Here is a 26297-nt window from a genome sequence, read left to right as displayed (position 1 = left end):
TAGAAACCATGGTTGCTGATGCACCACTTTCAGACAGAATACCAACTTCTCCATGGGATTGGCTATGGTCCTGACTCCCTGATATTTCTGGTCTCAAAAGGGTGATTTCTATTATAATGACCATAATTGTCTTAATTATCTGCCTGTGATGCTGTATTCAGTGCATACCCAACCTCATATCCATACTGAAACCTTGCTCTCAGCCCGGATACAAAGATGTCTTGTAAGATGCCTAATAGGGAATCCTGAGCCCTGCAGCGTTGGCACACCACGCTGCACCAGCTCTGGGTGATATGGAGATTCAGGAGCTCATCGGCAGCTGGCACACCACGCCGAATCAGCTTTCTTCTCTCCATATTCTCCTTCCCCTATCTCCAGCCCATACCAAGACATAACAGATTTCAGTAAGGGTCTAAAGCTTTATTGAGCTGCCTAAACAAAAACAGAAAGGGTGAGATGTGGGAAATATGAGCTTTGCCAGCAAGCCATTTCATCAGGGTTAAACACTAACTTCCCTTCTCCCTGACATTTGCCTGAATAAAAGCATCACTTGTGCTTAAGTCTCTGCCTGGGAAAGGATACCTGACTGTCATGTATTTCTCTAGTTTATAATTAATCCTGATAGCCTGAAAGTAGGGCTGGGTGTTCCTTAGTCAGAGGCAGGACAAAGTCAGGAGGTATAGATTTCAGCAGCCAATGAAATGATCCGTGCACACCCCCTGAGCCAAAGCCAATAGTGTAGAGACATGTCTATTGCTATGGGGAAAGTAGCCAATCATGTAATGACACATCATCTGCCTTTGTATGAATGTACAATAAAAGAGGGCGCTGAATTGTGCTCAAGTCCTTTTCCTGCCTGCGATGAAAGCTGCCCGAAGTGTCTTCTTTTCCTCCATATTCAACAGTTTGGCCTTCCTTCTACCTTTCTTAATTCCTGGAATACATCTGGACTGTGCTTCTAAGATGGTATTTTTAAACAATATCTATGCCTGTTGTACATTCAACCTTTGTAGCTGCACGTTTTGTTTTTTTTCTATTTTCCTCATTTTATCAGTCTCCCTTTTGAAAGTCTGGTGCTAGAGTTGTAAATTTACTTATTGTCTCCCTTCTAATTATTAAGTCTAATTTGATCATAAAATAAAAAGAAACTTCTTTCTGAAGGTAATGCAAACAATGCAGTCTGTTGAATACAGACAAAAGCTGACAAATATATATATATAAACCAGATCTCAAAAGAGCTTATGAATTTTTATTTAAAAAAATGAGAAAAATCAGTGATGAGAGAAGCGAAAAATATGCTTTTACAGATCTGTGAGACCATGTCTGAGGGATTTTCATGGTTCTGGATTTCCACCGGAAGTCCCAAATCTTCCCAAGGCATGAGTCAATGTCCTAAATTTCCAGGTCAAAGATTCTTGTGTGTCCCTGCACATTAACCCCACTGGGCTGTGAGATGTCACCTGTTTTAATATAGACAAACAAGACAGGCAGTTATGGTTCTGTCAAAAGAAAAAGGAACAAGAAAACCCACATAAAAGGATAGCTGTCCCCCTGCTCAGGCTGTGATTTTGCTTGCTGTGTAAAGGAGATCTGCCAGGGGATGGAGTGGCTCACCTGTAACAGGTGTGCTGCGTGAAGTTGCTTACCTGTAGCAGGTGTTCTCCATGGACAGCAAAAAAAACCCAAACAGCTACACAAAATGGGTGACATCATCCAACGGCACCAAGTCAGTCCTTTTTTTTTTCTTCTCATAGCTCAGAAAGCAACTTCAGCTACTGAGCATGCATGGGACTTCTCGCGCTAGAGTCCCTGGAAGCGATTCTGCCTCAGTCTTTTTCCAGGCCAGGTAAACTTCCCAGAGAGGAGGCGGGGGGGACAGTGTGGCTGTTTGTTTTATTGTCCCCGGAGAACAGCAGTTACAGATAAGCAACTTTGTCTTCTCTGTGGACAAGCCCACCAAACAGCCTAGTTGACTCCCTAGTTGAGGATTGCTTGAAATAAATATCTTTGACTGACATTCTTTGTTTTTCCTGCAACCCATCTGATGTTTTGTGGGAAATTTGTTTTGATTATTTAAAAATGTTCTTAAGAACTACTTTTCCCAAATATACTGTCTTTGTGTAAATCCTTATCCCAATAGTAATGCTTTGCAAAAGTCTGTATTGTTGACCACATGGCAGCTTTACAGATATCTTGGATTGATAAGAGTTTATTTGCACGATCGATATAGACATTGCTCTTATTGGTTGTGGCATGTCCAAACCAACAGTTACATAGCAACGAGAAATGCATTGAGTCAAACCACCTTGATAATGTTTTGTTTTTTTGACTATTATAAATTTTTTAGCTGTGTTGTACGATATGAAAAGTTGAATTGATTTTCTGAGTGTCTGCACTGTCTAAATAGAACAAATGTGCTCTTCTGCAATCAAGGGTATGTAATACCAGTTCAACTGGTGTTGCTTGCAATTTTGGAAAGAACGGTGGAAATACTATTTCTTGATTCAGGTAGAACTGTGACAGTACTTTTGGCAAGAAGTTTGGGTGAGTTCTGAATAGTATTCTATTTTTGACTATCTGTGTGTATGGTGTATAGATTACTAGTGCTTGTACCTCACTTACTCTTCTGGCTGATGTTATTGCTATTAAAAACAAGTTTTCCATGCCACAAATTTCATTTCCATATTAGCCATTAACTCATATGGTGACTTCATTACCTGTGTCAACACTATTTAAGTGCCATTATGGTGCTGATTCTTTCAGTGGAGGATTTAGGTTATGTATACTTTTTATGATTCTGGCCACTACTGGTTAATGAGAAACTGGTTTTCCTTCAATCAGGTTGTGAGAAACTTCTACTGTATTTAAATGGACGCTGAAGGAATTTGGCTTTAGTCCAAAATCCATGAAGGGAAGTAAATACCAAAATATTTTCTTGATTGTATATGTAAATGGTTGATTTTCATTATTTTTACACCAGTTATTTTTTATTTATTGTATTTATATTCTGCTTAGTTAGTAAATCTTTTCCACTTGAAGTTCTATGATTTTTATATGGAAGCCTTTCTGCACGTTAACAAAATTTCATTAACTCTTTGTGGCAATTGTAATTGCTTGATTATGTTACTCTCAATATCCATGCTGTTAATGCTAGAGACTGAATGCTGGGATGAAGAACTGTTCCTCATATTGAGTTAACAAGTTTGGAACTGTTGGTAACCTTATCGGTATATCTACGGCTAGCCTGTGTAACCAAGGGAACCAATTCTGTTGAGGCCAGTAAGGGATTATCAGGATCTTTGTTCCCTTGTTCTTTCTTAGTTTTAGAATTGTTTTTGCTATTAGTGGTATTGGAAAACATGAATAGACTTATGTTGCCTTTCTATGGAATCAGAAGGGCATCCTTCACTCTCACATCTTGTGATGGTCTTTTGGTTCAATACTGTGGTAGTTTGTGATTGAACAGAGATGCGAAGAGGTCTATTACTGGTGCTCCCCAAGTCATGAAAAAGTTCTGCAGTATGAGATTGTCAAGAGACCATTTGTATGGCTGTAGTTGACGGCTTAATCTTTTGGCTATTATGATTTTTTCCCTAGTAGGCAAATTGCTGAAATCTGCATTTTCCTTTTGGTTGCCCATTTTCATACAGCTATCAATTTCTTGCAAAGGTGGTAGGATCCTGTTTCTCCCTGCTTGTTTGTATAGAACATGGCTACTTGATTGTCTATTTGTATTCATAGCACTTTGTATAAAGGAATGAATATCAAGACCCTCTTAAAAGACCAGGACCAGACATTTATTCTGGTTCACCTTAAGGCACCACCCAGAAGGAAATCCTGGTCCCAGGGTGTTTAGTTGAGCAGGCCCATGAAGGAACGGAGAGGCCCTGAGGTGGAGAAAGACAGATATCCTGCCAAGTATGAATATTGGAAGTCTTGATTTATGCTGCTGAGATAAGTAGGCTGTTTCTGTTATTGTTCTGCTTCACTGTGAATAACACATTTTCTGAGGAGAATGGCTGGAATCCAGACTGTTCTGTCTTCAAGCCTCCTTCTAAAGTCTAATACTGCTCTCAAAAAAATCACATATGGTGTAAGCAGTAGGATTTCTGTTCTAAGCGCCAGCATAGAACAGAGACCCACGACCAAAAAAAAAAAAGAAAGAAGAATTTTTTTCCCTAGAGCCTTGCTGCAGAGGCAACCAGGACTTGAGTAAAACAGGCTATGGGGGCTAGCCCTGCCTGACAGATAAGAAAAGGGTGGTGAGTTAGAGCTAGACAGGCTAAGGATTTTTCCTTCCTTTCTCCGAGGCCGAAGACAGCAGCCTCTGTAGCACCAGAGCACATTAAGCCAAAATGGAGTGTCTACTGGAGGTCCTCACAGAGGGACAACAACAACTACAGAACCGGCTGGTGCTACAGAAACAATTCAGTCAGCATCAGCTGTTACTGACCCAGAAAGCAGAAGTGCTACAAGCAACTATAGCAAAGCCTAACCCCTCTATCTCCCGTGATATTTAAGATGGCTCCAGGTGAGGAGTCAGACTGTTTCTTGGTCTATTTTGAGCAAACTGCCTGGCTGTCAGGATGGTCAGAATCTATGTGGACTACATACCTCAGGAATCTACTGACAGGCAGCAGCCAGATTGCCTTTCAAGCTGCAAAACCTGATGAATGAGCTAGCTAAACAGAAGTTAAAGCCACCAAACAGAGAGCTGGATGCACCCAGAAGTATACCTGCAACAATTTCAGCAGGACATCCTTCAAACTGGGAAGAGTCCACAAAACATTTTCTACCAGTTTAAAGATGCAGCCTGAGGGGAAAATAGGCTCTGAAGTAGTCGAGCAGTTTGTGGATGGCTTAGATCTTTCTATGCAACAGTGGGTATGCCAGCACCCAAAGATTATCATAGAGGCAGCCTTAGAAATAGCTGACACTTTCCATTTGGAACATCCAGTGCTACAGTGCCCCAGGCCGCCTGGGGGACCCAGATACTACAGCCCAAAAGCAAGAAACTGTCATGGGAACCAAGTCCACCACTCTGCTTCAGCAGTGAAAAGAGAGAGAGCCCTTCACCCATGACTGTCCTTGAGCAAGCAGTGACCCTATAAATGACAATGGAAGCACCTCACATGTTTGCAACTTTGTGAGCAGTCCCCACTTAGGTTTCTCTACCTTTGTGATTCCAGTGGAACAGATGGCTTTTCCCATGCAAGTGCTTGTGGACTTGGAAGCATTTCCAGAGGCCCCACACCCTTTGCAGTAGAAAAGGATCAGAAGACTCATCTGTATATTGTTCCCAGCATCCCCCGGGAGAGGACTCCATAGTTCACAGCAAGCGATCCAGTTTTTGAACTCCGCAGCCCCAGCTTCCAGAGGTCCTGCACCTTTTGCAGTAGAAGAGGACCGGAAGTGGACACCACTAGGTGCGCGAATCTCAAACCTTTCAATCCTTTGAGTGAAGATCAAATTAATGGTGGTTGAAGAGGATTGGTAAGTAAAGTTTTAGAAATTCTTGCACTTAAAAAAGTCTGGAGAGAGGTTTAATAGTGGGATATATTCTTTAGAGTTTGTGTGTTTCTGAGATAATAAGCAAGCCAGAGGGAGTTATTTCTAGTGTCTGTCTTTCCCTCCAACCCACTCCTTGCTCAACCCTTGATTTTTAGGTAAAATACATTTTCTCAGTAAAAATCTATCAGGCTCTTTTCTAAATCAAACTATTGCACCAGCCCTTATTGAGAGTTTAGTCAGCCCCTTGTAGGTCACTAGCAGATTAATTAGTGAATACACCTATAAATTTAAAGTATTCTAATTCCTACTCCCTTAGCAACCTAAACTTAACTAGGAACTCAACAAAATTAAGATGAAGGCAGCAGTCCACCAGCAAGAAGGGGGCTTTCCAGTCTTTTGCATCGAGTATCACATGTATGATTTTTTACCCGCCAGTGAGAGATCGTATGTGTGCACCCGGTGCAAAGAGCTCCTGGCTCTCAGAGAACGAGTCCAATATCTGGAGGTTAGAGTGGCAGATCTGTAGAAGCTGAGGCAGACAGAGAGGTACATTGATGAGACCATCAGGGACATAGTAGCCAAGTCCCAAATCAACTCTGATAGCCCCGGTGCTGCCTTGGATCAGAAATGTCTCCTAGTTGGAGAGCATTACCTGGTGTAGCAAGAAGTGATCCTGCAGCAAGGACTTGCTCTCCAGGTGATGTGTTGTTCTCTCGCATTGAGGACAAGTCTCCCAGGGCTACTGCCCAGGAGGGAAGGTTTAGGTCGGCCATCATATTTGGTGATTGGATTATTAGAAATGTAGATAGCTGGGTGGCTGGTGGACATGAGGACCACCTGGTAACTTGCCTGCCTGGTGTGAAGATGACGGACCTCATGCATCACTTAGATACAATTATAGACTGTGCTGAGGCGGAGCCAGCTGTCATGGTACATGTGGGCACCAACGACATAGGGAAATGTGGGAGGGAGGTTCTGGAAGCCAAACTTAGGATTTTAGGTAGAAAGCTGAAATCCAGAACCTCCAGGGTGGCATTCTCTGAAATGCTTCCTGTTCCACGTGTAGGTCCCCAGAGGCAGGCAGAGTTCCGAAGTCTCAATGCGTGGATGAGACGATGGTGCAGGGAAGAGGGATTCAGTTTTGTAAGGAACTGCACAACCTTTTGGGGCAGGGGGAGACTTTTCTGTAAGGACGGGATCCACCTTAACCAGAATGGAACCAGGCTGATGGCACTAACTTCCCAAAAGAAGATAGAGCAGCTTTTAAACTAGAACAAGGGAGAAAGCCGACAATCACTCAGCAGTGCATAGTTCAGAGGAATGTATCTTTGAAGGATACTAATGAAACAGGAGAGTTAGGGCATCCCAACAGAGAGGTTCCAATAAAAGCAAAAGTAGCCCATGTGCCTATAAGTAATGAGTCACCTGAGCTAAAGAATTCCAAATTATCCATATCAATGGAAAAGAAGGTTGTTATTACAAACAAAAAACGCACTTTGAAATGTCTGTATGCTAATGCCAGAATGAGAAGTAAGATGAGAGAGTTAGAATGTATAGTAGTGAATGATTAGAGACATAATTGGCATCTCAGAGACCTGGTGGAAGGAGGATAACCAATGGGACAGTGCTATATTAGGGTACAAATTATACCGCAATGATAGGGAGGATCAACTTGGTGAAGGTGTAGCACTTTACGTCCAAGAGGGCATAGAGTCCAACAGGATAAAGATCATACAAGAGACTAAATGCTCAGTAGAATCTATATTAGTAGAAATCCCATGTGTGTTAGATAGGAGTATACTATCATCCACCTGGCCAAAATGATCAGACAGAAGATGAAATGCTAAGAGAGATCAAGGAAGCTAACCAATTTGGCAGTGCAGTAATAATGGGAGATTTCAATTACCCCAATATTGACTGCATAAATGTAACATCAGGACATACGAGAGACATAAAATTCCTGGATGGAATAAATGACTGCTTCATGGAGCAATTGGTTCAGGAACAAACGAGAGAGGGAGCTATTTTAGATTTCTTAGTGTAATGCAGGATTTGATGAGAGAGGTAACGGTGGTGAGGCCACTTGACAATAGTGATCATAACATGATAAAATTTAAACTAATGACTGGAAGGGGGACAATATGAAAATCTAAAGCTCTAAAACTAAATTTTCAAAAGGGAAATTTTGATAACATGAGGAAAATAGAAAAAAAACCGAAAGGTGCGCCAGCAAAGGTTAAAAATGTACAACAGGTGTGGACAATACCATCTTAAAAGCGCAGTCCAGATGTATTCCATGCATTAAGAAAGGTGGGAGGAAGGCAAAACAATTACCAGCATGGTTAAAAGGTGAAGTGAAAGAGGCTATTTTATCCAAAAAAACATCCTTCAAAAATTGGAAGGAAGATCCATCTGAATAAAATTAAAAAAAAGCATAAGCATTGCCAAGTTAAGTATAAAACATTGATAAGGCAGGCTAAGAGAGAATTTGAAATGAAGTTGGCCGTACAGGCAAAAACTCATAAAAACTTTTAAAAATATATCCGAAGCAAGAAACCTATGAGGGAGTCAGATGGACCGCTAGATGACCAAGGGGTTAAAGGGGCTCTTTTGGGAAGATAAGGCCATTGCAGAAAGACTAGATGAATTCTTTGCTTCTGTGTTTACTAATGAGGATGTTGGGGAGATACCGGTTCCAGAGATGGTTTTCAAGGATGATGATTCAGATTAATTGAACAAAATCACTGTGAACCTGGACGATGTAGTAGGCCAGATTGACAAGCTAAAGAGTAGCAAATCATCCGGACCAGATGGTATGCACCCCAGGGTTCTGAAGGAACTCAAAAATGAAATTTCAGATCTATTATGTTGCACGTCCCAGCCGCACTGGTGCCATGGCCGGCCCTGCTCACCTTGGACTCCCCTCCGCAAGGCCTGGTCCATCCTTCCTTGCAGCTGCAGCCGCAGCCAGCCCCTGGCGTCCCGCGGCCTATCCCGGCCTTCGACCTCGCATTGCTCCTCATGTCAGGGCTCAGCGTCCTCACTGGCGTCGGGTCTGCCCCTAGGCCAAGCGTGGGAAACTCCTCCGTGGCGCACGACAATGACATCATCTGAGCCCTGTATATATGCTTTGGCAAACGGGTCATCTCATTGTTGAGAAGCTAGTTGCCGTCCTATGTTCCTGCGTTCCTTGTTCCTTGCCTGATCCAGTGTTACTGTGTTCCTGTTCCAGCACTTGTTCCTGTGTCTTCCAGTGCTCCTGTGTTCCCTTGGTCCTTCCTGTGCTCTAGTGTCTGTTCCTGTTCCACTTCCCAGGTTGTACCTTCTCGGACTGATTCACGGTATTGACCCCTGCTTGCCTCTGACCACGTTTGGACCGCTGCCTGGAACTGACCTGTGCTTGCCTCTAACCACGTTTGGACCGCTGCCTGGAACTGACCTGTGCTTGCCTCTGACCACGTTTGGACCGCTGCCTGGAACTGACCTCTGCTTGCCATTGACCATGCTCGGACTGATTCCTGGAACTGACCACTGCTTGCTACTGACTACACTCGGACTGATACCCTGGCTTTGACCCTTGCGCGCCACTCGGACACTCTCTTTGCTTCTCCCGTGACCACCAGGCCTGCCTGCTTTGACGCTAACCGCGGCCTTCTACAAGCTAGACCACTAGGCGCTGCCTATCCAATCCAGAGGACCTTCAGTTCCGGTTCCCTCCAGTATACTCTGCTCCGGTCTAGCTCACCTATTCTCCATTAGCCGCGCAACCTTGCTCGTGGTGGGCACACTTCTCCGGGAGATCCTCCGAGGCCCATCTAAGCCCAGGCGGTCCGGGTACCCAAGGGCCCAACCCGCGGAAACCCCGGACTGTTATTGGTGCAGCTCCAGCTTGCCTCTGTCTCCTCGTGTGCTCCGCCTACTGGCGGCAGGCGCCCTCTGGGACCTCCCTGAGGGCTGTACCAATCCTGTGCCAGGCCAAGGGTACACCTCCAGCGCAACATATTAGTTAAAATTTGTAACCTATCATTAAAATCATCTATTGTACCTGAAGACTGAGGGCGGCCAATGTAACCCCCATATTTAAAAAGGGCTCCAGGGCGGATCCAGGAAACTAGACCAGTGAGCCTGACTACAGTGCCGGGAAAAATAGTGGAAACTATTCTAAAGATCAAAATCACAGAGCATATAAAAAGACATGGTTTAATGTAACACAATCAGCATGGATTTACCCCAAGGTAAGTCTTGCCTCACAAATCTGCTTCATTTTTTCGAAGGGGTTAATAAACATGTGGATAAAGGTGAACCTGTAGATGTAGTGTATTTGGATTTTCAGAAGGCGTTTGACAAAGTTCCTCATGAGAGGCTTCTAAAGAAACTAAAAAGTCATGGGATAGGAGGCGATGTCCTTTCGTGGATTACAAACTGGTAGAAAGCCAGGAAACAGAGAGTAGGATTAAGTGAAAAACAGTAAACAATGGAGTGCCTCAGGGATCTGTACTTGGACCGGTGCGTTTCAATATATTTATAAATGATCTGGAAAGGCATACAGCGAGTGAGGTAATCAAATTTACAGATGATAAAAAATTATTCAGAGTAGTTAAATCACAAGCGGATTGTGATAAATTGCAAGAGGACCTTGCAAGGCTGGAAGATTAGGCATCCAAATGGCAGATGAAATTTAATGTGGACAAGTGCAAGGTGATGCATATAGGGAAAAATAATCCATGCTGTAGTTACACAATATTAGGTTCCATATTGGAGCTACTACCCAGGAAAAAGATCTAGGCATCATAGTGGATAATACATTGAAATCGTCAGCTCCGTGTGCTGCAGCAGTCAAAAAAGCAAACAGAATGTTAGGAATTATTAGGAAAGGAATGGTGAATAAAACGGAAAATGTCATAATGCTTCTGTATCGCTCCATGGTGAGACCGCACCTTGAGTACTGTATACAATTCTGGTCGGCTGCATCTCAAAAAAGATATAGTTGCAATGGAGAAGGTACAGAGAAGGGGAACAAAAATTATAAAGGGGATGGAACAGCTCCCCTATGATGAAAGACTAAAGAGAGGAGAAGAGATGGCTGAGGGGGGATATGATAGGAAGTCTTTAAAATCATGAGAGGTCTAGAATGGGTAAATGTGAATCGGTTATTTATTCTTTCGGATAATAGAAGGACTAGGGGGCACTCCATGAAGTTAGCAAGTAGCTCATTTAAAACTAATCAAAGAAAATTCTTTTTCACTCTCTGGGCCCAGTTTATGACTAGTTCGACCAGTTCAGACTATAGTGAGTCATCTCTCCTGGAGGCTTTCCCATTAGACGAGCTGAACTTATACATCAGGGAACCTAAATTGTTCAGACCACGCCGGCAACACCGGAGGAGAAAACTCAACTAGTTCCAGTTGAGGGGATAGAGTTCCACCTGGGGTAGAGGAGGTTCCCTAAACACTCCATGATCCCATAGCTTCACTAGAAGGCAATGGGGAGAGTAACCCAAATAGTTTTAGAGAACCCAAGAGGGAAGATGAGCTAGTCAGGTCTGCCTAGGAAATGGGTCCAAAGGTCATAATCAAACTTCCCTCTTATTCTTAATGATGAAGAAAGAGATAAAGCATTGAGCAGTCTGGAAAAATCTAGAAGACTAATCCTGTTCCAGGATGGGGGCTTGTTCTAGGAAGGTCAAATTAAGGGGAAGGATATATAAAGGAGTATATATTAAGATCCCCTTAAAAAACCAGGACCAGACATTTAGCCTGGTCCATCTTAAGGCACAGCCCAGAAGGGAATCCTGGTCTCAGGGTAGTTCCCTGAACAGAAAATTAAGCGTGCAGGCCCAGGAGGGAACAGAGAAGACCTGGGGTGAAGGAGGTCAGATATCCTGCTGAGACTATGAATTTTGGAAGTCGTGATTTATGCTGCTGAGGTGAGCAGGCTGTTTCTGTTATTATTCTACTTCATTGTGAATAAAGTATTTTCTGTGGAGAAAGGCTGGCGTCAAGTGTTCTGTCCTCCAGCCTGCTTCTAAAGCCTAAGACCCCTCGTACAGCATCAGTTTGTTTTTCAAGGTTTGATTGTCATTAGAACACTGAATATTGTTCTGAGTTCTAGTAGATTAATATGAATAATGGCTTCCTCTTGTGACCATTCTCCCCATGTACAGATTTTGTCAAGATGTTTCCCCCATCCATAATTTTCTGTATAGCGGGTGGGTGAAAACTCTGACCACAGACAAATTTTGTGGTCTTTGTCCATGTCAATGAACCTTTTACTTCTTTTAGTTGGATTTTGCAGCCAAGTGGTTGAATACTCTGATTCCATCTCTTTTTTAGATGCCATTGTGCTTGTCTCATTTTCAGTCATGCTATTGGTATCACATGTACTGTTAATGCCATGTGTCCCAGTAGTCTAAGTATTTTCTGGTTGTTATGCATTCCTTTGATTGTGCTTCTCCTGCTATGCTGATTAACTTGTTTTCTCTTTTCACTGAAAGGTATGCTTTTGTCTTGGTCATACAACTAGATATGACCAAGGCAAAAGCCCTTCTATACTTGCTGCTTTTCAATGTTTATTTTTCATACTTTATTACAAAACCTAGATAGTTCATTGTTTTTATTAGTAAACTGGTATCTTCAAGTGAATATCTGTAGGGTAGACTTGATATTAGACAGTCATCTAAGTATGGAAATACTAGTACATGCTGTTTTAAGAGGTCAGCTGCTACAACTGCTAGGCATTTGGTGAATACCCTGGGCATGACTACAAGTCCAAAATGTAATACTGGTCTTGTAGATATTTCCAGTGAGCCTTATTGATTGGGATATCTGCATATGTGTCTTTTAGATCCAAGGATGTAAGCTAGCACCCTTTTTTGTAGGAGTTGTAGTATTGTAGCTAATGAGTTCATTTTGAGCATTTCTTTTTTTTTTTTTTTAGAAAATTTAAATCTACAGGTCAAAGGTCTCCTGTTTTCTTTGGAATCATGAAATATCTGAAATAGAATCCTGTTCCTCTTTGTGTTTGGGGAACAGGTTGTCTTGTTTTTGCTTGAAGAAGTGATTGTAACTTTTTCTGTTATATGGTGAGTAGTTCTATTGAGTGTTATTGGTAAACTGGGGGATTTTGTGGTGACACATATTCAAAGTTTAGGAAATATCCTTTGTTTATTTTCTTCAAAACCCATTTGTCTGTTGTTACCTGACTCCAGTGATTCTTGCAAAACTGTAGTCGTCCCCCTACTTGTAGTTTGGGAAATGGATTTTGGTATTTTTCTTGAATGGCGACAAAAAGGACGGGGTGGATTTCTGTCAAGGTTGCTGGTTCTACCTCTGTTGAAAACTATTCTGATTTTATTGTCTAGTTTGTGGTTGTTGCCCTTGTTACTGTGTCTGGAATTGCTGCTGTCTGATGAATGGGCACTGTCTGTATGAATAGTAGGGATTATACTTTCTTCTTTATGTGTAGAATTATGACCTCTTGAATGGTCCTTGTTTAACTTCTTTGTATTGATGAGTCCAGGTGCAAAGAAATCAGAGACCGCAGAGCTGTATTCTGTTATTTTTTTTTTATTGCTTCTATTGTCTCTTTCACTTTATCTCCAAATAAGTTCTCATCTGTAAATGATATCTATTTTTTCATGGACATCAACTCTTAGGCCTGAAGCTCTTAGCCAAGCTAGCTTTCTTGATGCTATAGTTGTGGCAAATACGTTTATGGCAGTATCGCAGTTGTAAATTGACCACATCATATGTTTGGACCAACAAAACAGGAAGGGAGGTGATCTATGAAAGCCATAATGGTATTAACAAACAGGATAGATGCCAGATGACCTTTATATGCATTTATTGTGGTGGAGACGTAAAAATGCCTGACTCAGGCCGAGTTTCGCCACTACCCAAGTGGCTGCCTCAGGGGCCGACTTGTTCAAGGATTTGAACATGCATATATCGTATATTATCAAGGTTTAAACCACCAGTCAAAATATGTCAGTATGATACAATTCAAAAATGTAGGCTACAGTTTTGAATTGTATCATACTGACAGATTTTGACTGGTGGTTTAAACCTTGATAATATACGATACTCTCTTTCCCACTGTATCAATGAGCTTAGGTCTTTTTCTGGAAATGAATTTGAATAGGATTTTGTTTTCCTGGCTGTTTTCATCATGGACTCTACAATTACGGAGTCATAAGAGATTTGTACTCTCTTATGTCCAAGGCACTTTTGTATCCTATATTTCACATTGATGTTTTTTTTGCTACTGGTGATCCAGTGAAAGGTGTTTTAGATTTTTATTTGAACTTTCATTAATGCGTCATGCTTTGGAGCGCTTTATACTGCTTTTGTGGTTGGATGAATCTTAGGGCTCCTTGTAATTCACTGGTTTCTTCAGCAACCTCTACTAGGCTGAATGTCAGTGATTCTGAAATTTTCTGCAGAAAACTGAGGTATGCTGTATCTTCCAGTGGGGTTAAGCTCCTGGGTTGTTTGGGTGTAGAGTCTGATGGTGGACCTGATGATGGAGCATCTGTTTCTATTTGCTATGGAGTTATACAAATTCTGTGAATATTCAGATGTGATCTCTATGAATGAAATTGTGTCTGACTTTTGTTTCTTCTCTGTTTTTTCTTCTCTTTTTTTAAAAAAGGTGGAAGTTCTGCTTGAAGATGCTTTCACAACCTTTCCAGTATTGGTTGTGTGAAAGGCTTTTCAGTTTGAGGCATTTCCTTAATGTATGCCTTTAGGAAGTCTGCACCTAATTTATGCATGAAGGTAGGGGAGTCATTAGTACTAGGCACAAGAGGCCCATGCCAAGTCTCTTCCTTGATGCCCTGAGTCTCAAGCTGCGGGTGGAGCAGAAGAGGCCCTGCAAGGCCACAGTGTTTCCTGGAGCAGCCAAAGAAGAGGACCTGCAAAGTTGCCAGCAGCAGCGAAGCCCCTGCAGGGCCGATGGCATTTCCTGCAGCCAACGGCCAAGGAGCAGGTCCTGTGTGGCCGTCAGCATTTCCTGTAGCTTAAGAGGAGGTCCTGTGGGGCTGTCAGCATTTCCTGCAGCTGAGGAGGAAGCCTTGCTAGGCCACTGGCATTTACAGCAGCTGAGAAGGAGGCCCTGCAGAGCCACAAAAATTTGCAGCAGCTGGAGGCCGAGGAAGAGGGAAAAGTCCAGAAACTGCCTCTCTGTGTTTGTGTGCACCTGTATGTGTATGGGAGTGCTCCTATATATGTATGTGTGTCTGTATGTGTGAGAGTGCTTGTTTGTGTGTGAAGTGTCTGTAAGGAGAGTGCCTGTGTGCATGTGAAAGTGTGTGTGTGCGCGCACTCAAAAGTGAAAGTGCCTGTGTGCGTGTGAGGGTTACAAAGAGTGCCTGTATGTGTGTGAGAAAGTGTGTATGAGAATGACAGTGCCTGAGGTGTGTGAGAAAGAGAGAGAGTTTCTCTGTGTCTGTGAGAGTATGAGAGATAGTGTGTATATGAGAGAGATAGAGGTTAAAGTTTGTGGGCTGCCCTCCAATCTACAACAATCTCATGGTGACTGGAAATCTAAAGTTCCCAGGTATGGAGAGTGGGAGAATATTTTAACCTTATCAGTTTTAATTATTGGATGTGATGTGTCTTCTTTGAAATATTTTATTGGTATTTGTAATTTTTTTAAACATTTTTTATGTGTTTTTAATTATTGGATGCTGTTCTATTCATCAGCCTGATATGTTTTAATTGGTATGGTTGATGTTTTATATTTCTTGATTGTTTTTGATGTTTAATGAGGAATTATGTTTCTCTTTTTCCATTGCTGCACTGCAGAGTTTGGCTTGTAGTTTCCAGTTCAGTTCTTGTCTGTATATTTCTAATTATACTTTATGGTCTATTTATTCTGTGTATGGCGAGGGTCTGACTGGGTTCTGCATGTAGTTTCTGTGTAGAGATCTATAGCAGCCGGATTTATTCTGTTCTCCTAACAAGAGGTGTATTGGTGTTTTAGGGCCTGGTGATATTTGCAGTGTTGCCTTTTCATGGGTAGGGTTGTGATTGTTAAGAGTCTGGCAGCTAGTGTTATGGTATGGCAGATTTGTATTGATTCTGAGTACATTTTTTGCAGGTATTACACAGTGTAACTGAGGTGTGCTAATGTGTTGCTGTTACACCAGTGTTTGAGTAATATTTTTCTGTGGGGAATGGTAAGTGAAAGTGTCCTAGTTCTGATCTGCATTCTTTGTTGAAGGGATTTCTGTGATTATAGGGTACTGCAGAACTTGAGGCGCAGGGTTTATATTATTCTTTCCTATCCTATAAATACTCCAGACTTCACACCCAAAAGAAGAACTTTATTGATTGATGCTCTTGAATAATTTTAGTGGTAGTTTTACAAGACGGTTGAAACTAATCAGGGGTTTCTTTGTTGCATATAAGGTCATTCTATCTAGAGAGGTCACTGACATATATCCCCAGCACTCTGCGACAATGGTGCAAAATGTTTGTAGCAGTGCCTTCTGTTTTATGAGCAGGGTTATCCTGTCTCCATATGGATGGAGGTACTGTAAGAAGTGGGTATGGAGAGAATCATGGGGCCCCTGCCAGGACTGAACTAACTAGGCGGTTTTCCTGTCATAGGTCATACAGGATTATTGTCAGGTGACAGCTGCACGGGAATGTAGAATAGATATCATTTATAATTTAATTTTTTAAAGTATGATGTCCAAATATGTGTTTTTACAAGTTTGTTCTGGGGAAGGCAGACAGCTGTTGATCATGAGTTAATTATCAAAATCTAAGGGCGAGGGATAGGGAGAGCTTATGGGCTGTGCCCTGGATCTTTTAGGTCCCTAGCAACGCTGTTGCACAAAGGCATGACATTTCTATATTGGCTGTTGCGGTAGGAAGCCTGGACTTTAGAGTTTTGATGACTCCATTTGAGGATCCAATAAAGGAGGTAGATACGTTACTTTTATTTTATTTTTTTAATTGTATTTATTTGATTTATATTCTTTCATGCACTTGTTGATTGCATGTGTTTCCTTTTCCTTGTGTATTTTCTTCCTGTCTCAATCACATCTGAAGCCAATTCGCGGTATCTCAGAATGTCAATGCTGAGCTGGTGATGATGAAACTCGGCACTGGTGTTTCTGTGCTGAAGGTTCTTCTTTGTGTTTCTTCGGTGCTGGTGTTTTCTCAGCACCTATCATTCCCAGCATCAATGCTTTGGCACTGACAGCTCAGAGGAAAGCTTGCTCGGCACTTATAGTTCTCAGTTCTGAATTTTAGAGCTTAATGGTTCACTGCCGTCATTCTTGTTTCCAATGTTTTGGTGCTGATGGTTCTTTTACCTCCAACAACTGCTGGCATCTATATTTCTTCAGGATTCAATTAAATTGATGGTGAAATTAAACTTAACGGATGCCAGTTAATTTCCTTTCTTTTAGTCCTGCCAGACCAGTCCAGACAATCGGGTTTGTCCCTCCTACAGCAGATGGAATGAGAGGGCAAGTTCTTTTTTCTGACACTTCTTCCTATAAAGCCTGGTGCAGTAGGGAAGGCAAACTGATGTGAAGAATTCTTCCTAGACTTAATCTAAAACCTTCAAACACAGAGATGATCAAAATAAAAAAGACAAATTAAGAAAAAATTGACAAAAGCAATTGTATTTGGCTCCGCCTTTCTCCATTTTTTTTTTTCCAGGATGTATTGTCCTCTGGGGGGAAAAAAAGGGTGCGTCAAATTGCAGAGTTTTCTGGTTGAGAATGTATCTCTCCTTCCTCTTCCTCCTCTGGTGAGTCCCCAGGGGAGGTTCCTTCATCTCTCCCTGACAGGGTTGAATCCCTATCCTCTAGAAGCTTGTCCAGGCTGAGCTGGAGCTTCAACCTCTTTTCTGGCAATTCTCCCTCTTCCCAGCTCTTAATTCCTGGACTTCATTCACAATATGCTTTGTGTCTAATTTTTACAAATTCCACTGAGAAGCCTGTACCTTCCGTTGCCCTACGCCTTTGGAGTTTGGGGAGTTCCTTGCCACTAAACTGTATCTGCTCCAATGCCTCAAAGAAGTGCCTCAACCTATCTACTGCTGTTGCATTTGTCTCCAGCAACACTGGGTATAAATTGGCTGAACCACCTCTCTGCTCCTGCTGTGCGGTGCAGACCATTTCTTCCCCACCTCCCGGCTGCAGCCCTCCTTCAGCCCCATCACGCTTCTTACAGAATGTGCTTGCTACCAAAGCAGTGCTAAGATGTAACGTCAAAATTACCTTAGGTAGAAAAGAAGGCACTGTGCCCAAAGATACTCCTGAATCCGAAATCTGTAGGAAGGGATCTCGACACTACAGCACCTGAGGCTCCGAAAATCCCCTGGCTGAACAAATAGCCACCAGGAAAACCACCTTAAGAGTCAGGTCCTTTAATGTTGCCTTCTTTAGTGGTTCAAACAGAGCCTCACACAATCTAGATTCAGATTCCAAGATGGACAAAGCTGCTGTACCTGAGGACGCAAGTTGTTAGCTCCCCGAAAGAAATGTATGACCTCTGGATGTGTGGACAGAGGATACCCCTACACCTTACCCTGGAGACAACCCAATGCCACTACCTAGACTCTCAGAGAGTTAAAGGTAAGCCCCTTGACCAGACCTTCCTGTAGCTTGAGCAGGCTGCACTCCTTAACAGCAGATCAGGTCTCGAAGACCCTCCATATTCATACTTACGTCAAGGATGTAGACGGTTGCCTAGCCTGCAATAAGGTTGTAATAAACTGCTTCAGAATATCCCCTCCATCCCAGTCGTCGCCTCTCAAAAGCCAAGCCATGAGACAGAAGTGAACTGCTTGATTCGAGAATATTGGGCCCTGGAGGAGAAGATTCGACAGATGTCCAAACCTCAGCGGTCTTTCCATGACCATGCTGATCATATCTGTAAAATCATGGTCGACGTGGCCACTCTGGAGCTACCAGAATCATGTTGTCCGGATGTTTCTGTATCCACTGTAACACCTTGCCCACCAGAGGTCATGGAGGGAAGACATAAAAAAAGAATCCCCCGAGGCCACAGCAGAACCAGAGCAGCAATTCCTTCCACACCAGTTCCATTTGGCAGCCATAAAAACTGCAATGCCTTGATGTTCTCTTTGGTCGCCATCCAGTCCCTATGGGGATACCTCCCATCTTCCGTGAATGAGACACATCGCTGCCTCTGACAGTTCCCATTCTGGGGTCTAACTTCCTCCGACTGAGAAGATCTGTCTGAACATTGTCCCCTCTGGCAATATGAGAATACCGCCAGCCATTCCAAGCACTGCTCTGACCAGAGAATCAAATCGCAGGCCTCTTGAGCCACCACCTGACTTTTGGGTTCGCCCTGGCAGTTGATGTAGTGTCATTGCATTGTCTGATAGAACCTGTACCAAATGGCCGCATAACTGTGGCAGACCTGCAAGCAACGCATAGAAATGTAAGCAACGTGAAAGCACCACTCTCATCTCTAGCCAACTGATGGACTATGAGGCTTTCTGTTTCGACCACTGGCCCTTGCCGACTGATCTTGACACCCTGCCCCGATCCAGAGAGGCTGCCATCGGTGGTGACTATTACGCAATTCGGAACCTCCAATTCCATGGTGCGAGTAAGCCCCAAGAAAGACTGTCCCTGGCTCCCCTCTCTAATGGAAGGGGAAGATGAAACTATTTTGATAACTAATTCCAGCAGGAGAGAAGAGCCCACTGAAGAGGCCACATATTTGCAAACGCCCAATGCACTAATTCCAATGTCAATGCCAAAGATCCCAGGACCTGTAAATAGTCCGAAACCCTGAGCACCAAAAGCCTTAGCAGATGCTGAATCTGACTCTGCAAGTTCAGCAATCTCTCCTTCATGAGAAACACTCTCTCTGCCAGTGAAACGAACCACGCACCCAGAAACTCCAGAGACTGAGAGAGGACTAAATGGCTCTGTGCCAGGTTCACCACTCATCCTAGATACGGAAACTGCATCAGTACCCTTTGTACTGACTGACGAGAGGTCTTCTGATTTCACATGAATGTGCCAGACGCCCAAATACGGATGCAACAGCACACCCTCCTTTCGCAAATGCAGCCACCACCACAACCATCATCTTGGTGGTGATGCGGCGCAGTCACCAAACTGAAGGGAAGGGCCTAAAACTGAAAACGCTCCCCTAGGACCATGAACCTCAGGAATCTCTGGTGCTCCAGCCTGATGGCTATGTGCCAATATGCCTCTGTCAAGTCAAGAGATGCTAAAAACTCTCTCTTGTGTACCACCGCTATGACAGACCTCAGAATCTCCATGCAGAAAACGTGGAACCTTCCATTTTCAGAACCATGAAATAAATGGAATATCTCCCCGTTCATTGCTCCTCTTGAGGAACAGGCACTATAGACCTAAATGACGCAAGCGGTCCACCATGGGGAAACCACAGAAGCATCTTGAACCGGATGAGAAAACTGTAACGCATAGCCACTTATCATCACACTTAAGACCCACTGATCCTTTGCCATTTTGGCCCACTCCTCGTGAAAGAGTGCCAAGCACCCTCTGATGGCTGGAACTGCCAAGCGCTATCCAATTGCTGGAACAGAAGCGTGGACTTTCCTCGCTTCATTGTGAAGACTTCTCTCCTCCTGCACCCAGACCAGGGTTATCCCGGATGACTTCCGACCAACCCAAAAGAACTAAGGTCTTGTTGCAGTTTGCCTCTTAGGGCCCAAAGAATCCTCAGCTGGAAAAACCTCCGATTATCCTGAATCCAAGCCCAAGCAGGAAAAAAAAAAAGCGTGCCCTTTGACTTGTCCTCTGGCCCCTTGTAAACTTTGGATTCTCCCAGATGCTTCTTTATCTGTTCCAAGTCCTCTCCGAACAAAAGTCTTCCTTTTCATGGAAGAGCTCCCAGCTGAGACTGATCATCTGTTGACCAATTCCGTAGCCACAGCAATCTCCCGGCCGACATCGCAGACATTATAATCAGGCCAGATCAGGCCATACAGAGCATGAGCTCCATAGGCTATAGCTGCTTCCAAACATTCAGCCTGCTGCGCTGCCAGACCCGATCTAGCTTGCGTCTCCTGCAACTGCTGAACCCAACACAGAGAAGCCCTCTGCATAAAACTACTGCTGCCCATATACTCAGGGCCGACACTTGAAAACTCCTCTTGAGGTGAAGCTCCAGCTTATGATCTTTTACGTCCCTCAGAGTGGACGATCCCGCTAATGGAATGGAGATCTTCTTAGGGACCACTGACATTGAAGCGTTTACCTTAGGGACTGCTAAAAGGTCGAATGTCCCTTCTGGTAATGGCTAAAGCAACACCATAGCTTTGTCAACCCTTAAGCCAGACTTCGAAGTGTCCCACTCCTGATCTACCAGCTTCTTCACCAACTTCTGAAAAGGGAATACTTTAGGTGGACCACGCAAACCAGCCAATACAGGATCAGCTCCCTATAGGTCAGTCTCCTGTTGCGACATCTTGATCCCCAGCTCCTGGAACACAGGTGGAATCAAGGGCCAGCATTCCTCTCTTTGGAAAAGGGACCATTCCCTTCTGCTATTGGGCCCTCTTCTGGATCCTCAGCGGGTCTGCCCCAAGGGAACCCCCTGTTGCAGACTCTGGCACGTCTGAGTCAGCTGAATCCCCCGCTATAACTGCTTGCAAGGAAACACACAGAACTTGGCGAACGCTCACCAAGCTCTTCCTGGGCTGCGATTCAGCCCTGTATCGCGACCAGTATCGCGACTCAGTGGAGAAAGCGAGAGGCCCATCTGAGTCCATATCCAAAAGGAAATCGTCCGGGTTCAAGTCTCCCTTATCCAGGGGAAAATCATCATCTCCAGTGCCTCTCCAGTCATCTACTGTGCCAGCAAACAGCGGGAGACAGCCATGGTGAGAACCCCTGTCCTCCTCCACTGAAGCAGAAAGCCCTGCTGAACCAGCAAATATGGTTGTCGTTCCCACACTGACAACAGATGCCTCCGCGGATGGCCCACACACCTGGGAGATCATTACTGATCTAACTGCAGTGGTAGCAGACCATTCTGAAGTGCCTTCACCTCCCGAAGGCATCCATACCTCAGGCCTGCCCGATTCAGCCTCAAGTATGACTCCTCGCAAGTGCAACAAGTTTTGCAGCGTGCCATGCCACGAGGCTGGGCCATGCACCACTAACACTGCACTCACCAGGGGAGGCTGGAAAATAGCCCTGCACCGACCCGCCACTAAATTGCTGATTGCTGCTGCAAAATGATCTGCAAGCCCAGCTGCTGTGAGTAAAGAAACTCAAGGCACCTGCTGTCTTTTCTCTCTTTTTTTTTTTAAACAAACTTTATATTGCGGATAGCAACTTAGCCCTGGCCATAAGAAACAAAAGGAATTCTTCCCTGTTCCTCTGGGCTGAAACTGCAGAACAATTGGTGGGTCCCTAAGCTGCTTCTTGGGGGATGAGGGGATCTGTTCCACCAGATGTCCACACCACGGACACTCAGATCGAACTAAAAAAGGGGCATCAACCCCTTGCTTGTCTGCTTCAAACCAGAGAACATGACCAGACCATGACCTCACAGCTTCCTGGGTCATTCCAGCACTCTTATCATTGTTTTTTTCACTCCAGACTGCAGGTTTTGCACCATCTACCATTTGCTGGAGACAGATAAATACTAAGGGACTGCAGGTGGCACGCTGGGTTATGTACAGTCAGTAAAACTTTCTCTGCCTCCATCTGCTGGCAGGGATGCCAAACCCAGGAGTCTGGACTGATCTGGTACGTATAGGGAAAGTCGTGCTTGTAGTTGCCTAATTCCCAAGGGAGGATGGGTTGTGTCTACGTGCAGGGTCCAGCCATGCTAGCATTTCTGCTACTGCTGCCGCTATTTGGTTTTTTTTTTTGGTTTTGTTTTGGTTTTTTTTAAAGAAGACGCACCCAAGCTTTGACCAGTGTGGAAAATGCAGGAGCACTAAGCCCTCTGATCGCTCTGGGGGAGGAAGAGCAGTCCTTTCTGGCTGTCATCCAATTGCTGCTCCCTGACTCAGTCCTGGACTTGTACTGCCCCTAGAATCTAACAGATTTTCTCTCCTGCTGTACCAGTTGACCTACCATCTGCTGGAGGCAAAGGACTACTGATGCCTTCCCTGCTGCAGCAGACTATATAGGGTTTAGCATTTTATTTATTTAATTATTTATATGGTTTTTATATACCGATGTTTGGTTGGAGTACCATCTCCTCGGTGCACAAAGCATACAATTTAAAAATTCATTCTACATACATCAATAAAATCATATCTCAAACAATAAAAATTACAAAAATGAACTACTCATACATATATAGACAAGATTTCTGCATTATAGCTTTCAGAATATATCTCTTAGCTTGGATTGGTATTAAACGCCTGGTTGAAAAGCCATGTTTTCAAAGCTTTTCTGAAAGTTTTTAAATTGGATTCAAGTCTTAATTGTTCTGGCAGGGAATTCCAAAGCTTAGGCCCAGCTAATGGAAGGGCTCGATCTCTAACGGATGTTAATGTGGCTGAGGTTAGAGATGGAACATCCGGACAAAGAACTTGACTTCTGCCTCCATCTGCTGGTAGGAGGGAGAAACCCAATAGTCTAGACTAGTCTGGCTTGGACAACAAGGAATTTGGTGTTTTTTCATTTTACTCCGGTTACATCAGCTTAGTGGCTCATATTTTAGATGGAGTTCTCTGTAAGTCAGTGCCCTCGGGGATATTCTTCTGCAGGAGCCACAGTTAGTTATATCATGGTCCATCCGAGGCAATTAAGGCAGAGTGAACATAAATCCAAAATGGACATTTTGTGCCAATGTTTTTTATATTTTTTTGAATGGGCTTTTCCATTTTCTTTCAGAAAAGGTTTTACCTGTCAACATAGCCTAGTGGTTAGAGCAGTGGACTATGAACCAGGAGACCAGGGTTCAAGTCCTGCTGTCGCTCCTTATGACCTTGGGCAAGTCACTTTACCCTCCATTGCCTCAGGTACAAAAACTTAGATTGTAAGCCCTCTGGGGATAGAGAAATACCTACAGTACCTGAATGTAAACTGGTGTGATATCTCAATTGAGATCGAATGTCGGTATATAAAAATAAATAAATAAATAAATAAATAAACATGGTGACACCGTGCGAGAAGATTTTTCCAACCATTCACTGAGCTGACAAAATTAGACTGAGGCAGAATTGCGCATGGGGATGCTAGCACAGGAAGTCATGTGCATTATCAGTAGCAAAAGTTGAACTTTCTAAGCCATGAGAGAAAAAGGACCTGACTCAATACCATTGGATGACATCACCCATTTTGTATGGCTGTTTGTTGGCATTGTCCACAGAGAAAGGTAATCAGAATCAGATCTGCTAAGTATTTTTCCCATGAATACAAAATGGGTAAACCCCTTTAGTACTTCAAGCACTTCTTGTCCTAATTTTATTAGTGTAAGCTAAAATATGCTAGTAACAGGGGTCAATATTCATGAGTCATTTTATCTGATAAACAGCAGTAAAAGACAAACATTTAAGGCCATTTGAGACATTCCTGGGTACTTAATTCACTCTGCACCAGTCAGATTAAGACTCCATTCTTCTTAGTTTCCAACTATTCATTGAAAGAGCACCATCAAATGGACACAACCCCATACAGGAAAAGAAAACCAAAAATAGACTAGATACAAAAAAGACAAAACAAAGACCCAGGGAGGGGAGGAGTGTGCCTGCCTCAAAGAGCTTAAGATCCTTGCCCATGTGTTTTGTTTCTGTCTGCTGCATTTCCTTACAGTAAGAGGAACATGCTAGATGAGGGTATGAACAAAGGTATGGAACAAAGACCAAGACATACCCATGATCTCTGTTCTCAGCGGTCCATGTGGGAGCGTAGGTCAGTGGTGACAGGGTCATGCTGGATGGTCTGGTGCAGCATTAATGCTAGGAGCCCGGCTCGGTTTGTCATGGCCATGCGCACATTCCGCTCCTGCTCAAAGAGCTCATCCAGCTTGTACCACTACAGAGAAAGAGATAGATAAATTAGCACGGGATTTACTCAGAGAAATCAAGTGACTTGCCAAGTTCGGGCAGTGTGGAAATCAAAACCTGCATACCACTCGGACACGTTCCAGATCCACCTCCGCCCGACGCAGCTTCTCCCAGCAGTAGTGACGGTTGCACTTCCTCTTTGGAACACGGCAGAACTCGCCCGTCAATTCAAAAACATCTTTCACTAAAGGGCAGCCACACACCTCATCAGCTGGCACCTATAACAGGGAATACACCAAGCTGTGGGTCAGATCACCATCCTGGAGAGACTGTATGACAAAAGCAGTAACTACTCAAGTGAGAAGACTTTCTCAGTGTTATCTGAAAACTGAGCATTGGAGAAATTACTTACCTGATAATTTTGTTTTCCTTAGTGTAGACAGATGGACTCAAGACCAATGGGTATTGTGCTCTTCTGCTAGCAGATGGGAGACGTAGTCAGATTTCAAAGCCGTACCTTAGATTTGAGCACGTACATCTGTAACTTAGACTTCAGCACATATTTGCACAGGTACTTAAGCAAGTATTGCGTAGGTACTTGTGTGTGTAAGACTGCGACCTAAACTTGCATGCATATTTGCACAGATACTTGTGTGCATATGACCGCGACCTAGTCTTGAGCACACATGTGTGCACATCCTGGAGGGGTGGGCATACGCTGGGGTGGCGTTGGTGTGCGCACAGGAGGCCACCTAGAGCCGAAGTTCAGGAGAACTAGGCGCTGAGGACGAACAATGCCAAGTGCTTTGCTATCTGTGAGGCTTGCCTTCTTGACAGCAATTGAGAGCAATTCAATTTTCACTCTTTATCTGTTTGTGTTAATGCTGTTTAAATGCTCAAAGCGATTTGACTGCTACAGCTTTTGCCTCTATTGGGACATCCCCCTCGGACTATGGTGTCTCTGGAAGAGAGTGGAGTGGGAAGCGCAAAGGTCAGTTCTCCTCCTTCTTTGTTCCCAATGGCAGAAGCTTCCCCGAGACAGAAAGGTTGGAGAGAACAAGGTTAAGCCTATGGGCTCCAGTATAGACCCATCCCTCCTTCTGGATGGAATGCTTCCAAGGAGAAATTACATATGATTGAGAGCCGCATCGGACTCTGATGTGAAAATAGAAAATCTGAGCAATGTCTTGCTGAGTTTGTTGGCTCAGACCCTGAACACCCTCAGCAAGGCCCAAGTCTGTTGGCTCAGACCCTGAACACGCTCAATATGGCCGGAGGTCAATTTAAGTTAAGCATCCTATTTCTTTCCCCTGTATCCAATTCAAGAGTTATTTGGGCTTCAGTGAATGCCCTGGAGGCAAGGTTTAAAAAGGGGGAGAACCAATTTTCCTATATTCCATCTATTTTTTGGTTCCAAAAAAAAAAAGGAAGGGACATTTCATCCGATATTGGATCCAAAGAAGGTAAATGCAGCTCTCAAGGTTCCCCAATTCCGCATGGAGACTCTGAGGTCCATCATAGCGGTGGTACGCAAGGGAGAGTTTTTGGCATCTCGACATGACAGAGGCGTATCTGCACATAGGCATCAGGCCTGAGCACCAGAGATTCCTGAGGTTCATGGTCCTAAGGGGACATTTTTAGTTCCAAGCCCTTCCTTTTGGCTGAAGACGGCTCTGCGTACCTTTACCAAAGTGATAGTGATGGCGGCCACATTGCAAAAGTAGGGTGTGTTGGTGCATCCGTGTCTGGATAATAGGTTCATTTGTGTGAAATCAGCGGACCTTTGTCAAAAATCAGTACAAAAGGTACCAATGCGCTTG

At 43.8% G+C, this 26297-nt stretch overlaps 1 protein-coding gene across 2 annotated transcripts in view; it reads right to left on the bottom strand.

Moving 5' to 3' along the window:
- Positions 1-1229: 1229 nt before the first annotated feature.
- The window catches only part of CXXC1 (CXXC finger protein 1), an 82185-nt gene continuing 57117 nt past the window's right edge, over positions 1230-26297 (bottom strand). For both annotated transcript variants that reach the window (XM_029611530.1, XM_029611538.1), the window contains exons 13-15: positions 24603-24755; positions 24344-24505; positions 1230-1460 (exon numbers count right to left, since the gene is read on the bottom strand). In XM_029611530.1, coding sequence (XP_029467390.1) covers positions 24359-24505; positions 24603-24755 — 300 coding nt within the window. In that variant the 3' untranslated portion in view covers positions 1230-1460; positions 24344-24358. The remainder of the gene's footprint in view (positions 1461-24343; positions 24506-24602; positions 24756-26297) is intronic.

This window comes from Rhinatrema bivittatum, chromosome 1, assembly GCF_901001135.1.
Source record: "Rhinatrema bivittatum chromosome 1, aRhiBiv1.1, whole genome shotgun sequence".
In the NCBI taxonomy this organism is placed as follows: Eukaryota; Metazoa; Chordata; class Amphibia; order Gymnophiona; family Rhinatrematidae; genus Rhinatrema; species Rhinatrema bivittatum.
This window is presented reverse-complemented; position numbering and strand designations above follow the sequence as displayed.